Consider the following 15,183-nt stretch of genomic DNA (forward strand, 5'->3'; position numbering starts at 1 on the left):
GCCACGATCCTGCTCCACTTCCTGCGGCGGATTCCGCGCAGCTCCATCACTCCCTGACAGGCCGTAGTAACGATCACAGCACTGCTTCACTTCCTACGACGGATCCCGCGCAGCTCCACTACTCCCTGGCAGGCCACAATAATGGCCACGATCCTGCTCCACTTCCTGCGACGGATACCGCGCGATTCTCCCATCCGCTGGCAAGTCGCAACAATAGACGCCGCTCCACTCCCCGCGGCAGACTCCACGTGGCACGCCCCAGTGATAGCCACGGGTCTACTCCACTACTCTTCGCAGCAAACTCCACTTGACCCTGGGCAGCCCTCTGCCAAACGGTTACAGATGTCGCTATCAGGCTACTGCCCCCTCCGTCTATAAAAGGGGGCCCCAGATACGTTATTCAATAAGCTCTCATTTTTTACCTCAAAACTCTGCTAAATTCTCCGTTCGAGCACTCCATTCTTGTTGAGGCAGAGAACTGACTTGAGCATCGGAGGGTCTTGCCGGAGCAACCCCACCTCCGATTTAGACTTTCTTTGCAGGTTCTGACGGCGACCGCGACTCCCTCGACTCCAGCTTCTCCGGCATAAGCAAATTTTTGCACCAACAGGATTGGCGCTAGAGGAAGGAGCTGTGTCTTCGCAGTACCCTTATTCTTAAAGGAGCGCTCAACGAAGCCGCCTCCGATCGTCTCTTCCGACATCCCTTCCTTTTTTCCCCCACAGGATCCTTACTTGATGCCTCCCCGCAAGGCATCCACGCGACGGTCCACGGCCTCCGTGGCCAGATCTCAGGCTCCGACCTCTCCTCCTGTTTCTCAACCTCCTCCTCCTCCTCCGACGGTGGTGGTCGGTGCAGAGCAGTTTGACCTGCTGGTGCAGCAGGTCAGAGGCCTCACAGAAGCTGTGCAGGCTATGCAGCAGCAGCAGCTGCAGACATCAGTACGCCCGAAAAGGAAGTCTCCGAAACACCAAAATCCGGCGGCGGTGTGGGCCACCTGGGCCAGCCGCCCCATCCTTCCTGGGAAAACGAACCCGAGGGTGGAGAGCCCTCAATCGGACCATGACTCCACCCCTGGAAGATCCCTGCCCCCATTCTGCTAGAGGACCCTCGAGACTCAAAGTCGGGAGGATTTTCTGGACCGGAGGTTCCAGGAGATGAACCGACGGATCGAAGAGCTCCGCCATGCTCCCCCCGCTTATGGTGAGGATATTTGTACTGACCCTCCCTTCTCTCAAATGATCATGCAGGAACCGATCCCGCCAAACTTCAAGCTCCCTCAGTTTGAAAGCTACGACGGGACTTCGGACCCGGTTGATCATCTGGAAGCCTTCCGGATGATGATGCTGCTTCACGGCGCTTCCGATGCCATCCTATGTCGGGCCTTCCCGTTCACCTTGAAGGGAGCGGTGAGGAACTGGTACTCGGCTTTGAAATCGGGAACCATCTTTTCCTTCGATCAAATGAGCAACCAATTTGTGGCCCATTTTGTCAGTAGCCGGCGCCCCCGAAAGGGTTCGAAGTCCCTTATCAATATCAAGTAGAGGGAAGGGGAGTCCATTCGGGCCTACATCAACCGTTTCAACGTCGCGATGCTGGAGGTCCGGAACTTGGACCAATCAGTCGCAATGGCCGCCCTGAAGGGTGGCCTTCAGAAGAATGACCTTTTGTTCTCCCTGGAGAAGAAGTACCCCAGGGATTTTGCTGATTTGCTGGCCTGGGCTGAGGGATACGCCCGAGCGGAAGAAGCCTTCAAAATGAAGGATGAAGAAACAGCGAGGGAGCGACAAGCGAGAGACTCGAGTAAGCCCGCAAATGAAAAAAGGCCCAGAGAAGCCCGGCCGCGTTCTCGATCCCCTCCTGGGCACAAGCATGCCCATACTCCACCCCGGGTATGCAGGCAGAGAAGTCCGGATCGCGGGGTTCGGCGGGGTTCCCCACCGGGGAGATTCCGCAACTACGCCCCCCTCAACGCCTCGAAGGCCCAGGTACTGATGGAGGTCAGGGAGCAGCTCCCTAGGCCAGAGAGGATGCGCACACACCCCGAAAAGTGCAACCCCAACAAGTTCTGTCTCTACCATCGCGACCACGGCCACGACACAGAGGAATGCATCCAGCTCTGGGACGAGATCGAGGAGCTCATTCGATGAGGTCGACTCGACAGGTTCATCCGACACCGGCCTGAGGGTAGAGAAGATCGGCCAAGGGCCCTGCCGCAACCTGAACCGTCAAGGAGGGAGGAGCAACCCGGAGATCGGCCTCCAATTGGGACCATCGACTCCATCGTCGGAGGGCCTCAAGGAGGAGTAGACCTTCCACGACCATGGAACTCGAAAAACCTGTAAAGGTATCGCTTACGACTTTACCCTGAATATAAATTCCTTTCGACTTTGCATGCTCCTCCCATTTGGCATGGATTTGTTACGACTAGGGATAACCCCTTCAAACAATTAAAATAAGGTTATGTTAGGAACGGGAGGAGAACCTCATCCTAACATAACTAAAATAAAAGTCCGATTATTTGGAGATCAGATTGGGGGAGAGGCCTTACAACGCCCTAATGCACCCCCACAGTCATGTCAGGAACAGGAGGAGAATCTCGTCCTGATATGAGCAAAGTCAAAGGCCCGGTTCTTTTAGACCGGATGGGGGGAGAGGCCCTACAACGCCCTAACATGCCCCCACAGCCTTGTTAGGGACAGGAGGAGAACCTCGCCCTAACATGAGCAAAGTCGAAGGCCCGGTTCTCTTTAGACCGGATGGGGGGAGAGGCCCTGCAACGCCCATATGTGCCCCCACAGCCCTGTTAGGGACAGGAGGAGGACCTCGTCCTAACTTGAGCAAAGTCGAAGGCCCGGTTCTCTTTAGACCGGATGGGGGGAGAGGCCCTGCAACGCCCATATGTGCCCCCACAGCCCTGTTAGGGACAGGAGGAGGACCTCGCCCTAACTTGAGCAAAGTCGAAGGCCTGGTTCTCTTTAGATCGGATGGGGGGAGAGGCCCTGCAACGCCCATATGTGCCCCCACAGCCCTGTTAGGGACAGGAGGAGGACCTCGCCCTAACTTGAGCAAAGTCGAAGGCCCGGTTCTCTAGATCGGATGGGGGGAGAGACCCTGCAACGCCCATATGTGCCTCCACAGCCCTGTTAGGGACAGGAGGAGGACCTCGCCCTAACTTGAGCAAAGTCGAAGGCCCGGTTCTCTAGACCGGATGGGGGGAGAGACCCAGCAACGCCCATATGTACGCCTACAGCCGCGTTAGAGACAAGTGGAGGACCTCGTCCTAACCGAAGCTAAAACCTGTTACGACAGAAATAGGGAAAGAACCTCGTCCCGACGTCAATTAAAGTCCGGTCATTTAAGACTAGAAGAGAAAAAGGGGGGACCTTCCCCAGCGGCCCCTTCGCAATAAGACTCTGTCCGGACTCCTACGGGAGCCAGACTTCGCCCCCGACGCCAATTGCAGGTGGACTCCGCTCGGGTTCCTACGGGAGCCGGGCTTCACCCCCGACTTTGACTAATGGTAAGTTTCGCCCGGACTCCTACGGGAGCTGGGCCTCGTCCCCGACTCTAGCTGCAGACAAACTCCGCCCGGACTCCTACGGGAGCCGGGCCTCGTCTCCGGCTCCGACAGCAAGCGGACTTCGCCCGGACTCCTACAGGAGCCGGGCCTCGTCCCCGACTCCGGCTGCAGACAAACTCCGCCCGGACTCCTACGGGAGCCAGGCCTCGTCTCCGACTCCGACAGCAAGCGGACTTCGCCCGGACTCCTATGGGAGTCGGGCCTCATCCCCGACTTCGGCTGTAGACAAACTCCGCCCGGACTCCTACGGGAGCCAGGCCTCGTCTCCGGCTCCAATAGTAAGCAGACTCCGCCCGGACTCCTACGGGAGCCGGGCTCCGTCACCAACTCTAACCGCTGGTAAGCTCCGTCCAGACTCCTACGGGAGCCAGACTTCGCCCCCGACGCCAATTGCAGGTGGACTCCGTAGGAACCCGGGCTTCACCCCCGACTTCGACTAATGGTAAGCTCCGTCTGGACTCCTACGGGAGTCGGACTTCGCCCCGACTTTGATTGCAGGTGAACTTCGCCCGAACTCCTACGGGAGTCGGGCCTCACCCCCGACTCTGGCTGCAGACAAACTCCGCCCGAACTCCTACGGGAGCCAGGCCTCGTCTCCGGCTCCGACAGCAAGCAGACTCCATCCAGACTCCTACGGGAGCCGGGCTCCGTCACCAACTCCGACCGCTGGTAAGCTCCGTCCGGACTCCTACGGGAGCCAGACTTCGCCCCGACTTTGATTGCAGGTGAACTTCTTCCAGACTTCTACGGGAGCCAGACCTCGTCCCCGACTCCGGCTGCAGACAAACTCCGCCCAGACTCCTACGGGAGCCAGGCCTCGTCTCCGACTTCGACAGCAAGCAGACTCCGCTCGGACTCCTACGGGAGCCGGGCTCCGTCACCAACTCTGACCATTGGTAAGCTCCGTTCGGACTCCTACGGGAGCCGGACTTCATCACCAACTTCTACTGCACGTAAGCCTTGTCCGGACTCCTACGGGAGCCGAACCTCCTCTTTAATTTTAATTGCAGGAAGACTCCGTCCGGACTATCAGGGGAGTCAAACTACATCCCGACTTCACCTACGGAAGTTGAACTCCTGTAACCTCCCCAAGAGCGGAGGAAAAACTCCAAGCGAAAGAAAAAAAAAAAAGGAAGGCGATGGGCCACATCAGCGACGATTGGAAAGTAAATAGCGCCCAAAGTGCAGAGAACCCTGTCGCGGCAAGGATTGGGGCCCTCATCAGGAATCCCAGCTCCCAAGAAAGCTTTCTACGCAAGTCCGAGGTAGGACAACTTCCTCGAGGTGACAGGAGCTCAGACCTCCGAGCTCAAGCCCTGAGGGGGGACAGCAAGCCCGCATGGCCCCTAGGCGAGTCCGCAGCCACTGGCGGAAAGGATGGATCGATATGATGGCAACCGAGTATCTCCGAGCGATGCAAAAATCGAAAAGGAGATCGGCAAATGGCAATTCAACACAAATAAAAGAGCCTCCGGCTACCTAAGGATGACGTAAAAAAAAAAAAAAAAAAATAGAAGAAAAAGAGAAACAAGAAGATGAGAGAGGGAAGGAAGTTCGGCGGACAGCAATTCACGAGGTAACAAAATCTCCCTCTCATTCCTCAACTAACAAGATGTACGTTACAAGACCCGAAGGGCCAGAAAAGAATACATTATTACAAGGCTCGAAATACGGCTTGGAAAGAATTACCCCGGAGGCCGCTTCAAGCTGCAAACTTCTCTTCCCGTTCCTGTTCTTTCCAGCCGCATTTTCCAATGCATGTAGCAGACCTATCAGCTCTTGCCCCGTCTTGTTTCGCTCCACCTCCGAGGTCCCAACCCCCGGGGGAAAAGGATGGGATAGATTCCAGGGGGCAGTCGGGGCAACGGCAGCAGCGATGAAGACCTGTTTCAAGAAGAACCGGAGTCACCCCGGGGGCAGCGGCGGCCCCAGAGATATGTGCCATCACCAAATGCTCCGTGACAACCGCCGTCCGGAGTATTCCGGCAAGGTCGGCATGCGCTACTTCCACCATCCCCGCAACAAGTTTTACTGCTCCACCGTCGATGCCGACAGCTTCTGGTCCCTCGGCCCCAGCGACATCAAGGATCCCGCCACAGCTTGTGACTACAGTTCTGCCCTCCTGATCGGTGTCACCCCGTCTTGCTACTACGAAATTCTCAAGCAGAACGATTTTACCGACGGTCTCCGTTATTAAACCCCTGTTGTTGAAAGACTTCTTCCCCAAGCCCCCTTCAAAGCGATAGGGACCTGCAGCAGCCGCTCGATGACTGGAGAACTCGCAGACCGCTGTTCTCCTCCTTGCCTTCCTCCAAGTCCTTGACATCCTCTCGAGAATGGCCTCTGAGGTGGAGGACCTGGCGGGGAAACCCCTTAGAGAGGAATCGGGGGGCTGAGGATGGCAGAGAGACGGTAGTGACCGGCGCGGAGGGCGCTCGGAGTCGGCAGGGGCACCAAGGGGGTGGCTGAGTAGCTAGGCTCTCAGAAGAAAGAAAGGTGCCATCTTTTAGGCGGACTAAGGCTCCGAAGGAGGGGTAGGGAGTTTAAATAGGCAGCGGATCTTAGCGCAATTATGGTGGCGGGTGTCCCTAGACCAGCCAGTGCTTACCACGTGTCCCGCGTGTCCCACTCACCGCTATCGAGGATTGACTGTTCGCAAATTTTCATGGCGCGACGCTTGGGGTCACATCTCAACGGGAGTTCCGAAAAGACTCTTCGGGTCGCCATAATCGAAAAAAGGACTCTGGCGTGCACGCATTAAATGCCGACATATCCAAGGACGGTTGCGCCCGGACGTCAGGGGAAGAACTTCGGCCGCGACAACTTCTCCGTACTTCCTTCATTCGAAATTCGAACTCGAAAGTAGGGGGACTGGTGTTGGGCATAAAAAACCCTCGATTGAAGTTCTTGGCAGGGTCGACCCTCGCGAGGCTCCGTCCACGACTTCTGTCGCAAGACAGACTTCGTCCGGACTCCTACGGGAGCCGGACTCCGCCGACAACTTCAACCGCAACTAGACTCCGCCCGGACTCCTACTGGAGCCGGGCTCCGTCCTCAACATCAACTGCTGGTAAGCCCTGTCCGGACTCCTACGGGAGCCGGACTTCGGCTTTGACTTTAATTGCAAGAAGACTCCGCCCGGACTCCTACGGGAGCCGGGCTCCGTCCTCAACATCAACTGCTGGTAAGCCCTGTCCGGACTCCTACGGGAGTCGGACTTCGTCTTTGACTTTAATTGCAGGAAGACTCCGCCCAGACTCCTACGGGAGCCGGGCTCCGTCCTCAACATCAACTGCTGGTAAGCCCTGTCCGGACTCCTACGGGAGCCGGACTTCGCCTTTGACTTTAATTGCAGGAAGACTCCGCCAGGACTCCTACGGGAGCCGGGCTTCGCCCTCGACTCCAACGGCTGCAGACAGACTTCGTCCGGACTCCTACGGGAGCCGGACTCCGCCAACAACATCAACCGCAAGTAGACTCCGCCCGGACTCCTACGGGAGACGGACTCCGTCCTCAACACCAACTGCTGGTAAGCCCTGTCCGGACTCCTACGGGAGTCGGACTTCGCCAGTGACTTTAATTGCAGGGGACTCCGCCCGGACTCCTACGGGAGCCGGGCTCCGCCCACGACTTCAACTCCGAGAGGACTCCGCCTGGACTCCCATGGGAGCCGGACTCCGCCCACGACTCCAACCTCAAGGGGGACTCCGCCCGGACTCCCACGGGAGCCGGGCTCTATCGCCAACTTCGACTGCCGGTAAGATCCGTCCGGACTCCTATGGGAGCCGGACTTCGCACCTGACTTTAATTGCAGGGGACTCCGCCCGGACTCCTACGGGAGCCGGGCTCCGCCGGCGACTTCAACTCTGAGAGGACTCCGCCCGGACTCCCACGGGAGCCGGGCTCCGTCGCCAACTTCGACTGCCGGTAAGATCCGTCCGGACTCCTATGGGAGCCAGACTTCGCACCTGACTTTAATTGCAGGGGACTCCTCCCGGACTCCTACGGGAGCCGGGCTCCGCCCGCGACTTCAACTCCGAGAGGACTCCGCCCGGACTCCCACAGGAGCCGAACTCTGCCCACGACACCAACCTCAAGGTGGACTCCGCTCGGACTCCCACGGGAGCCGGGCTCCATCGCCAACTTCGACTGCCGGTAAGATCCGTCTGGACTCCTATGGGAGCCGGACTTCGCACCTGACTTTAATTGCAGGGGACTCCGCCCGGACTCCTACGGGAGCCGGGCTCCGCCCGCGACTTCAACTCCGAGAGGACTTCGCTCGGACTCCCACGGGAGCCGGACTCCGCCCACGACTCCAACCTCATGGGGGACTCCGCCGGACTCCCACGGGAGCCAGGCTCCGTCGCCAACTTCGACTGCCGGTAAGATCCATCCGGACTGCTATGGGAGTCAGACTTCGCACCTAACTTTAATTGCAGGGGACTCCACCCGGACTCCTACGGGAGCTGGGCTCCGCCCGCGACTTCAACTCCGAGAGGACTCCGCCCGGACTCCCACGGGAGCCGGACTCCGCCCACGACTCCAACCTCAAGTGGGACTCCGCCGGACTCCCACGGGAGCCGGGCTCCGTCGCCAACTTCGACTGCCGGTAAGATCCGTCCGGACTCCTATGGGAGTCAGACTTCGCACCTGATTTTAATTGCAGGGGACTCCGCCCGGACTCCTACAGGAGCCGGGCTCCGCCCGCGACTTCAACTCTGAGAGGACTCCGCCCGGACTCCCACGGGAGCCGGACTCCGCCCACGACTCCAACCTCAAGGGAGACTCCGCCCGGACTCCCACGGGAGCCGGGCTCCGTCGCCAACTTCGACTGCTGGTAAGATCCGTCCGGACTCCTATGGGAGCCGGACTTCGCACCTGACTTTAATTGCAGGGGACTCTGCCCAGACTCCTACGGGAGCCGGGCTCCGCCCGCTACTTCAACTCCGAGATGACTCCGCTCGGACTCCCACGGGAGCCGGACTCCGCCCACGACTCCAACCTCAAGGGGCACTCCGCCCGGACTCCCACGGGAGCCGGGCTCCGTCGCCAACTTCGACTACCGGTAAGATCCGTCCGGACTCCTATTGGAGCCAGACTTTGCACCTGACTTTAATTGCAGGGGACTCCGCCCGGACTCCTACGGGAGCCGGGCTCCTCCCGCGATTTCAACTCCGAGAGGACTCCGCCCAGACTCCCACAGGAGCCGGACTCCACCCACGACTCCAACCTCAAGGGGGACTCCACCCGGACTCCCTCGGGAGCCGGGCTCCGTCGCCAACTTCGACTATTGGTAAGATCCGTCCGGACTCCTATCGGAGCCGGACTTCGCACCTAACTTTAATTGCAGGGGACTCCACCCGGACTCCTACGGGAGCCGGGCTCCGCCCGCGACTTCAACTCCGAGAGGACTCCGTCCGGACTCCCACGGGAGTCGGACTCCGCCCACTACTCCAACGTCAAGGGGGACTCTGCCCGGACTCCTACGGGAGCCGGGCTCCGTCGCCAACTTCGACTGCCGGTAAGATCCGTCCGGACTCCTATGGGAGCCGGACTTCGCACCTGATTTTAATTGCAGGGGACTCCGCTCGGACTCCTACGGGAGCCGGGCTCCGCCCGTGACTTCAACTCCGAGAGGACTCCGTCGGGACTCCCACGGGAGCCGGGCTCCGCCCACGACTCCAACCGCAAGGAGGACTCCGTCCGGACTCCTACGGGAGCCAGACTCGGTCATCAGCTCCGACCGCTGTCGAACTTCAGCCGACGGATCTGCACTCCCAGGCAGGCCACAATAACGGCCACGATCCTGCTCCACTTCCTGCGGCGGATTCCGCGCAGCTCCATCACTCCCTGACAGGCCGTAGTAACGGTCACAGCACTGCTCCACTTCCTACGACGGATCCCGCGCAGCTCCATTACTCCCTGGCAGGCCACAATAACGGCCACGATCCTGCTCTACTTCCTGCGATGGATACCGCGCGATTCTCCCATCCGCTGGCAAGTCGCGACAACAGACGCCGCTCCACTCCCCGCGGCAGACTCCACGTGGCACGCCCCAGTGATAGCCACGGGTCTACTCCACTACTCTTCGCAGCAAACTCCGCCTGACCCTGGGCAGCCCTCTGCCAGACGGTTACAGATGTCGCTATCAGGCTACTGCCCCCTCCGCCTATAAAAGGGGGCCCCAGATACGTTATTCAATAAGCTCTCATTTTTTACCTCAAAACTCTGCTAAATTCTCCGTTCGAGCACTCCATTCTTGTTGAGGCAGAGAACTGACTTGAGCGTCGGAGGGTCTTGCCGGAGCAACCCCATCTCCGGTTTAGACTTCCTTTGCAGGTTCCGGCGGCGACCGCGACTCCCTCGACTCCAGCTTCTCCGGCACAAGCAGATTTTTGCACCAACAGAAATGATTAGAGCCAGACTTCAGGCTAGAATACTAATCTCGAGCTGCTTTCTTTAAAGTAGATAGAAAGGCCCGACACAAGATTGCATTACTGACCTCTTGCAGTAATATGAGAGTTCTAAAACTCCCTAAATGGTCAGTCGGGTCTGTCAACCCATCGTAAGCTTTTAGGTGTGGCATCTTGAACCTTGCCGTTAAGGGTTCCCATAAGATCTCCATGGTGAAAGGGGGGTTGACATGGAAATCTTTCACCACGGAGATCAGAAGTATCGGCCTGCTCCAGGGCTGGATGCTATATGGCCTTGATTTTGTGATTCATCTCCTAGAGTTGGCAATCCATTCTATCATCACGGACCATAGGTGCATTTGTCCGGGTGATTAGTGACCATCCGGGGTCGAGTCTCTCCCAGATTGAGAAGTAGGCAAGTGTCTTCTACGATCAGGGCTCTGGGGCCGACTCTACCTAGTTTGCCTTCCTTGATCCAGACTTTAATGAGGGGACCAAGGAGAGATTTGAGAGGGTGGCAGCTGCACCTACTGTTGAATAGCACCGACCGCCGCCATCAGTGCTTGGACCTGGTCGACCAGTAAGGCAAATTGGTCTTGAGTAATACCTTGAGCCGGCTGTATTGGTGGTGGAGGGGCCGATTGTTGTGATGCTGGTGCATGGTTTTCTCCGGCACCGATGGCGATTCGAGAGGCGATAGATCGCCCCGATTGCTTGAAGGTGATTTTCTTTGGTGGCATGATGCGAAAGAGTGCCATTCCTTTATTTGTTGCTGTTTGTTCCGACTGAAGTCAGAAGGTGAGCGACCGAGCCTTGTCAGGGGTGCTGGAGTGACCTACAAAATAAAGTCCGGACTGGTGGTTTGCTCCAGTGAGGATCCTCTGACGCTCAAGTCAGGAATTAGAGAACAGCAGAAGCCGCAAGTGATTCTATGAGATGGATTCTTTTACTTGGGTCATCGGGGCTTTGGTTATTTATAGAGAATATGGTGGAACAACCGTGGAAACATACAGTTTTGAAGTTGTTGGGCTGTTCGATGTATCGTTGTGGGCGAGATATTCTAATTGCGGGATTATGGAAAGTTAGTTGCATCTAAGCTTTCTATTTAGGGTGGACAGCTACTGCACGTATCAGAAAATTGGTTGACCAAGGTAATAGAGGAAGCTCACATGTCAGATGGACCACACATCAGACTGGATGCAAATAGTTCAATTTTGTGTACTTCAGCTCGGTGTTTGGGTCGGCAACCACGAAGATAGCTCATTGATTTGAAATATGTATGATAGTACATTGATCCGAGGAATCCAGTAATAATGCTTAGCTAATGTTATGCATTATTTGCAACGTTATGTTATTGTTGAGATTAAATAATAATAAAAGTCGATAAGAAGTATCTGCGATTCATCCCAAGGTTGAACCGGTGACCAGAACTGTATCATTGTCCGCGTTGATGAACAGTCCGAAACAAGTAATTAATAAGTAGCGTGGGCCGTGCGGACCCAAATTCGCCTCGACGGTCAGAAAAATGGACCGTGCGGACCCAAATTCACCTCGACGGTCAGCCAAATGGACTGCAGCTCTGAGCCAGTGCGCGCTGAAACGTGGCGCGGACACCATATGATGCATATATCCCCAGAAGCCGTCGGAAAGGAAACCAGACAATACCCAAATGGATGGAACTGCCTCACCGATCGGAACCCACCACCGGTGTCTCCCTCCGTCGCTATGCCTCTCTCGGAGACCCTCCCTTTGTTCTATTCCATCTCTCTTCCTCCTCTCTTGTTCTCTCCCCATCAGCGCCCCCCACCGAGGAGTCTCCCTCATCGCCAGGGCGGAGCTGCCGGAGGGCGAGACGGGGCCGCCCGCTGACAAGGCCTCCACTTCCTCGCCTCCTCCAACATCCCCCAAGAAGCCGGGTGGCAAGGGAACCGGATTTGGCAGCGGCGTCGACGCGAAGAAGAAGCGGAAAGGTAAAGAAAGGGGCTCTGTGATCCGACGCTCTCCGGTAAAGGGTACCTCTATGCTCTACTCGGGCAGCAAAAAAGAGGACCCAGCATCACAAGGGCAGCAGAGTGTGAACGAGAGCGCCTTTCTCCTCACCTGGTTGGGTCTCGGCTTTCTAATCCTCGTCGAGGGCGTTGCCTTGGCTGCATCAGGTACTCTCCGTTTGCTGTGGCCTGCATTGCTGCTCATTATCTATCAATCATTTAGGAAAAGGAAGAAGTGCTCGCAGTTTTAGGTCTGGAAGATGCCCTTGTCTCATTTACATTATCTTATTGGGAGATTTCTATCTTGTCAACCAGCATTTTCATAATTAAAAAAAAAAAAGAAAAATTTGATCATTAATTGTTGGGAGTTTGGGGAATGTTGGCGTAAAATTTCGTCGAAGCCGGAGTCGCTGGAGAAGATCGTGACCGCCGCCGGGACCTGCAAGAGAAGTCTAAATCGGAGTTGGGGGTGCTCCGGCAAGACCTCCGACGCTCAAGTCAGTACTCTGCTTCAACAGAAATGGAGTGCTCGAGCGAAAATTTTGGCAGAGTTTTGAGATAGAGTTTTTGAGCTCAGAAAAGAACGTATCTGGGGATCCTTATTTATAGACGGAGAGCGTAACTGACTGACAGCGACGTCTGTAACCGTTTGGTAATAGGCCGTTCAGAGCCGTGCGGAGTTTGTTACGGAGAGTAGTGGCGTCGGAGGTCGTTCAGGGCCACGTGGAGCTTGTTGCGGAGAGTGAAGTAGTGTTCGTTGTCGTGACTTGCCAGAGAGTGGTGGAGCTGCATGGAATCCGTTGCAGAAAGTGGAGCAGGGTGGCGGTTCTTGTTGTGGCTTGTCAGAGAGTGATGGAGTTGTGTGGAATCCATTGCAGCGAGTGGAGTAAGGTAGTGGCCTTTGTTGTGGTTTGCCAGAGAGCTTGGATCCGTCGGTTGAAGCTCGGCTGGGATACCTGATGGAGCAGAATGGCCCTTTACATCGTCGTTCTAGGAGAGGCTTGGATGTTCCGAGGTCGCTGACGAATCTACTGTTGTCGGATGCTTCGGGCGCTGACATCTCAGGCGGGAGTCACCTGCTGTAGGAGCTCGGATGGAGATTTTCTGTTGGCGAAGTTCGAGGAAGTCCGATCGTTAGAGAAGTCCATCTGGGATTTATCTGATGTGGAAGCTCATCCGAAGATCGTCCGTCGGGGAAGTCCGGTTTTATGGGAAGCCTGGTAGGAGGTCGGCTGGCGATGGACTTCGGATAGCGTTGGGGAGGCTCGGCAGACATCGGAGGCAATCGGCTATCGCAGGGACCCAGCTGCTGGAGCTCGTCCGGAGTCCATCCGCCGGAGAAGTAGCTTGGCTGAAGTCTACCTGTAATAGAAGTTTGGAGGGAATTCGTTTACAGTAGAGGCTTGAATGAAATTTGCTTACAGTAGATGTCTGGGATAGACAGCCCGCGGTAGGAGTTCGGAGCAGATCGTTCGTAGTAGAAGTTCGGCTCTCGTGGGAGCTTGATTGGGATCCGAAAGGCGGTCGACCGTTGTAGAAACTTGGATGGAATCTGGTTACCATAGAAATCTCGCTGTCGGGGAAGCTCGGATGCAGACGAAGTCCGGAAGAAATTCGGAAAATAGTTGGTTGCTGTAGAAGGTCGGCTAACAGTGGGGCCCAGAGGGCCTTTGGGGTGGCCCAATGGATGAATGCAGAAGTTCATTGTCGGAGAAGTCCGGACGGTCGAGGGGGTTCGGAGAGACGCCACACATAAGGTCGGGAGCCGGAAGAGCCCTGAAAGGATCGGTCTTTTACAAACTTCGATCGGGGGGTATTTTATACCCAACACCAGTCTCCCTACTTCGAGTTTGGGTTCCGAATGAAGGAAGTACAGAGAAATTCTCATGGCCGAAGTTGCTCCCCTCGATTTCCGCACTCGACGGTTGTCAGATATTTTGACGTCCGGCACGCTGGTACTGGAGCCTTTTTAGAAAAGATTTTTTTTTTCAAAATTTTCGCCGGAGCGCAGTCCTAGGTACGGTGCCATAATGATTTTACTAATTGTCGGCCACCTCCAGCCACTTGCCACGGTGAGTGGGCCACGCGGCGGTTACGGACTGGTCTGAGTCCTGCAGTCATTATTGCATCGGACCCCATCGCCTATTTAAACTTGCCTCCCCCCTTCGGGGATCTCACTTTGCACAGGAGTTTCTTCGGTCTTTCCTTCCTGGCCTTAGGCGTCCATTGAGTCGTCCTCATCTCTGTATCCCCGCATCCCTCAGACCAGCTTGGGTTAGTCCCAAAACGTTCTCTGCTTCTGCGGCCCCGTTTATAGACTGTGCTGGTCTTCCTTCGTTGCGGATATGGGCGCGGACGCGGCTCAGATGTTAGCCCAGAGTCTGAAAGCCCACGAGCGGGAAGGCGCTGCAACTTTCGGGTTGGCGAAGAAGGTGAGGGTAGAAGAGACAGATCCGACCGTGTTTCGCCTTGAGCGCCCAGAGCCCGCGTTTATGGCACATCTTCGATCGCGAGTGCTTCCCGGTGTGCGTCATCGTGAGGGGAAACCTGACCTCAGGAAGAAGGTCATGCCCGCCGTCACTGTGAGGAGGAACCTGACCTCAAGAAGAAGGTCATGCCCGCCGTCACTGTGAGGAGGAACCTGACCTCAGAAAGAAGGTCATGCCCGCCGTCATCGTGAGGCAGCGAAAAAGGTGGCGTCTACATGTACTTTGAAGATAATGCTGGAGTAATTGCTGATCCGAAAAGGGGGACTGGAAGAAGAAGCCAGGTACTTAAAGTAATTCTCGACGATGGTCGGAACTGGGACTTCGAAGTCTGACAAAGCCGAGCTTCTTTAGAGCTATTTGTGTTATTTTATTTATTTTTTTTTTAAAGGCTTTGTAACGTGCACTTCGCCAATGAAATGAAAAGGAAATTTTTCGTTATCTCGTCCCTTCTTTTCTCTTCTTTTTTTTTTTTGGCCTTCAGGGCTTTGTAATGTATACTTCATCAATGAGATGAAAATGAAATTGTTTATTACCTCGTCCATTCTGGTATTAACCGGTTGTTTACCGGACTCCTTTTGTCTTTTGTCGTATTTGATGTCGATGCTGTTTGAGGGTTCCTGGTTGTTGCTGTGTTGATTTGCCTTTAGGGACTGGAGATTTTTGCCAAGGGTATTTTTTCTCGTCGAGACGAAGTCCTTGGTGCTTTTGAT

General features: G+C 56.1%; 1 protein-coding gene across 1 annotated transcript; it reads left to right on the forward strand.

The window, feature by feature from the left end:
- Window positions 1-11,608: 11,608 nt before the first annotated feature.
- Window positions 11,609-12,342, forward strand: LOC140852972 (uncharacterized). The gene has a single exon (XM_073247135.1). It carries the CDS (start codon window positions 11,666-11,668, stop codon window positions 12,233-12,235), a length of 570 nt encoding a protein of 189 aa, XP_073103236.1. The 5' UTR covers window positions 11,609-11,665; the 3' UTR covers window positions 12,236-12,342.
- Window positions 12,343-15,183: the final 2,841 nt, after the last annotated feature.

This window comes from Elaeis guineensis, chromosome 12 (assembly GCF_000442705.2).
Source record: "Elaeis guineensis isolate ETL-2024a chromosome 12, EG11, whole genome shotgun sequence".
NCBI lineage: Eukaryota > Viridiplantae > Streptophyta > Magnoliopsida > Arecales > Arecaceae > Elaeis > Elaeis guineensis.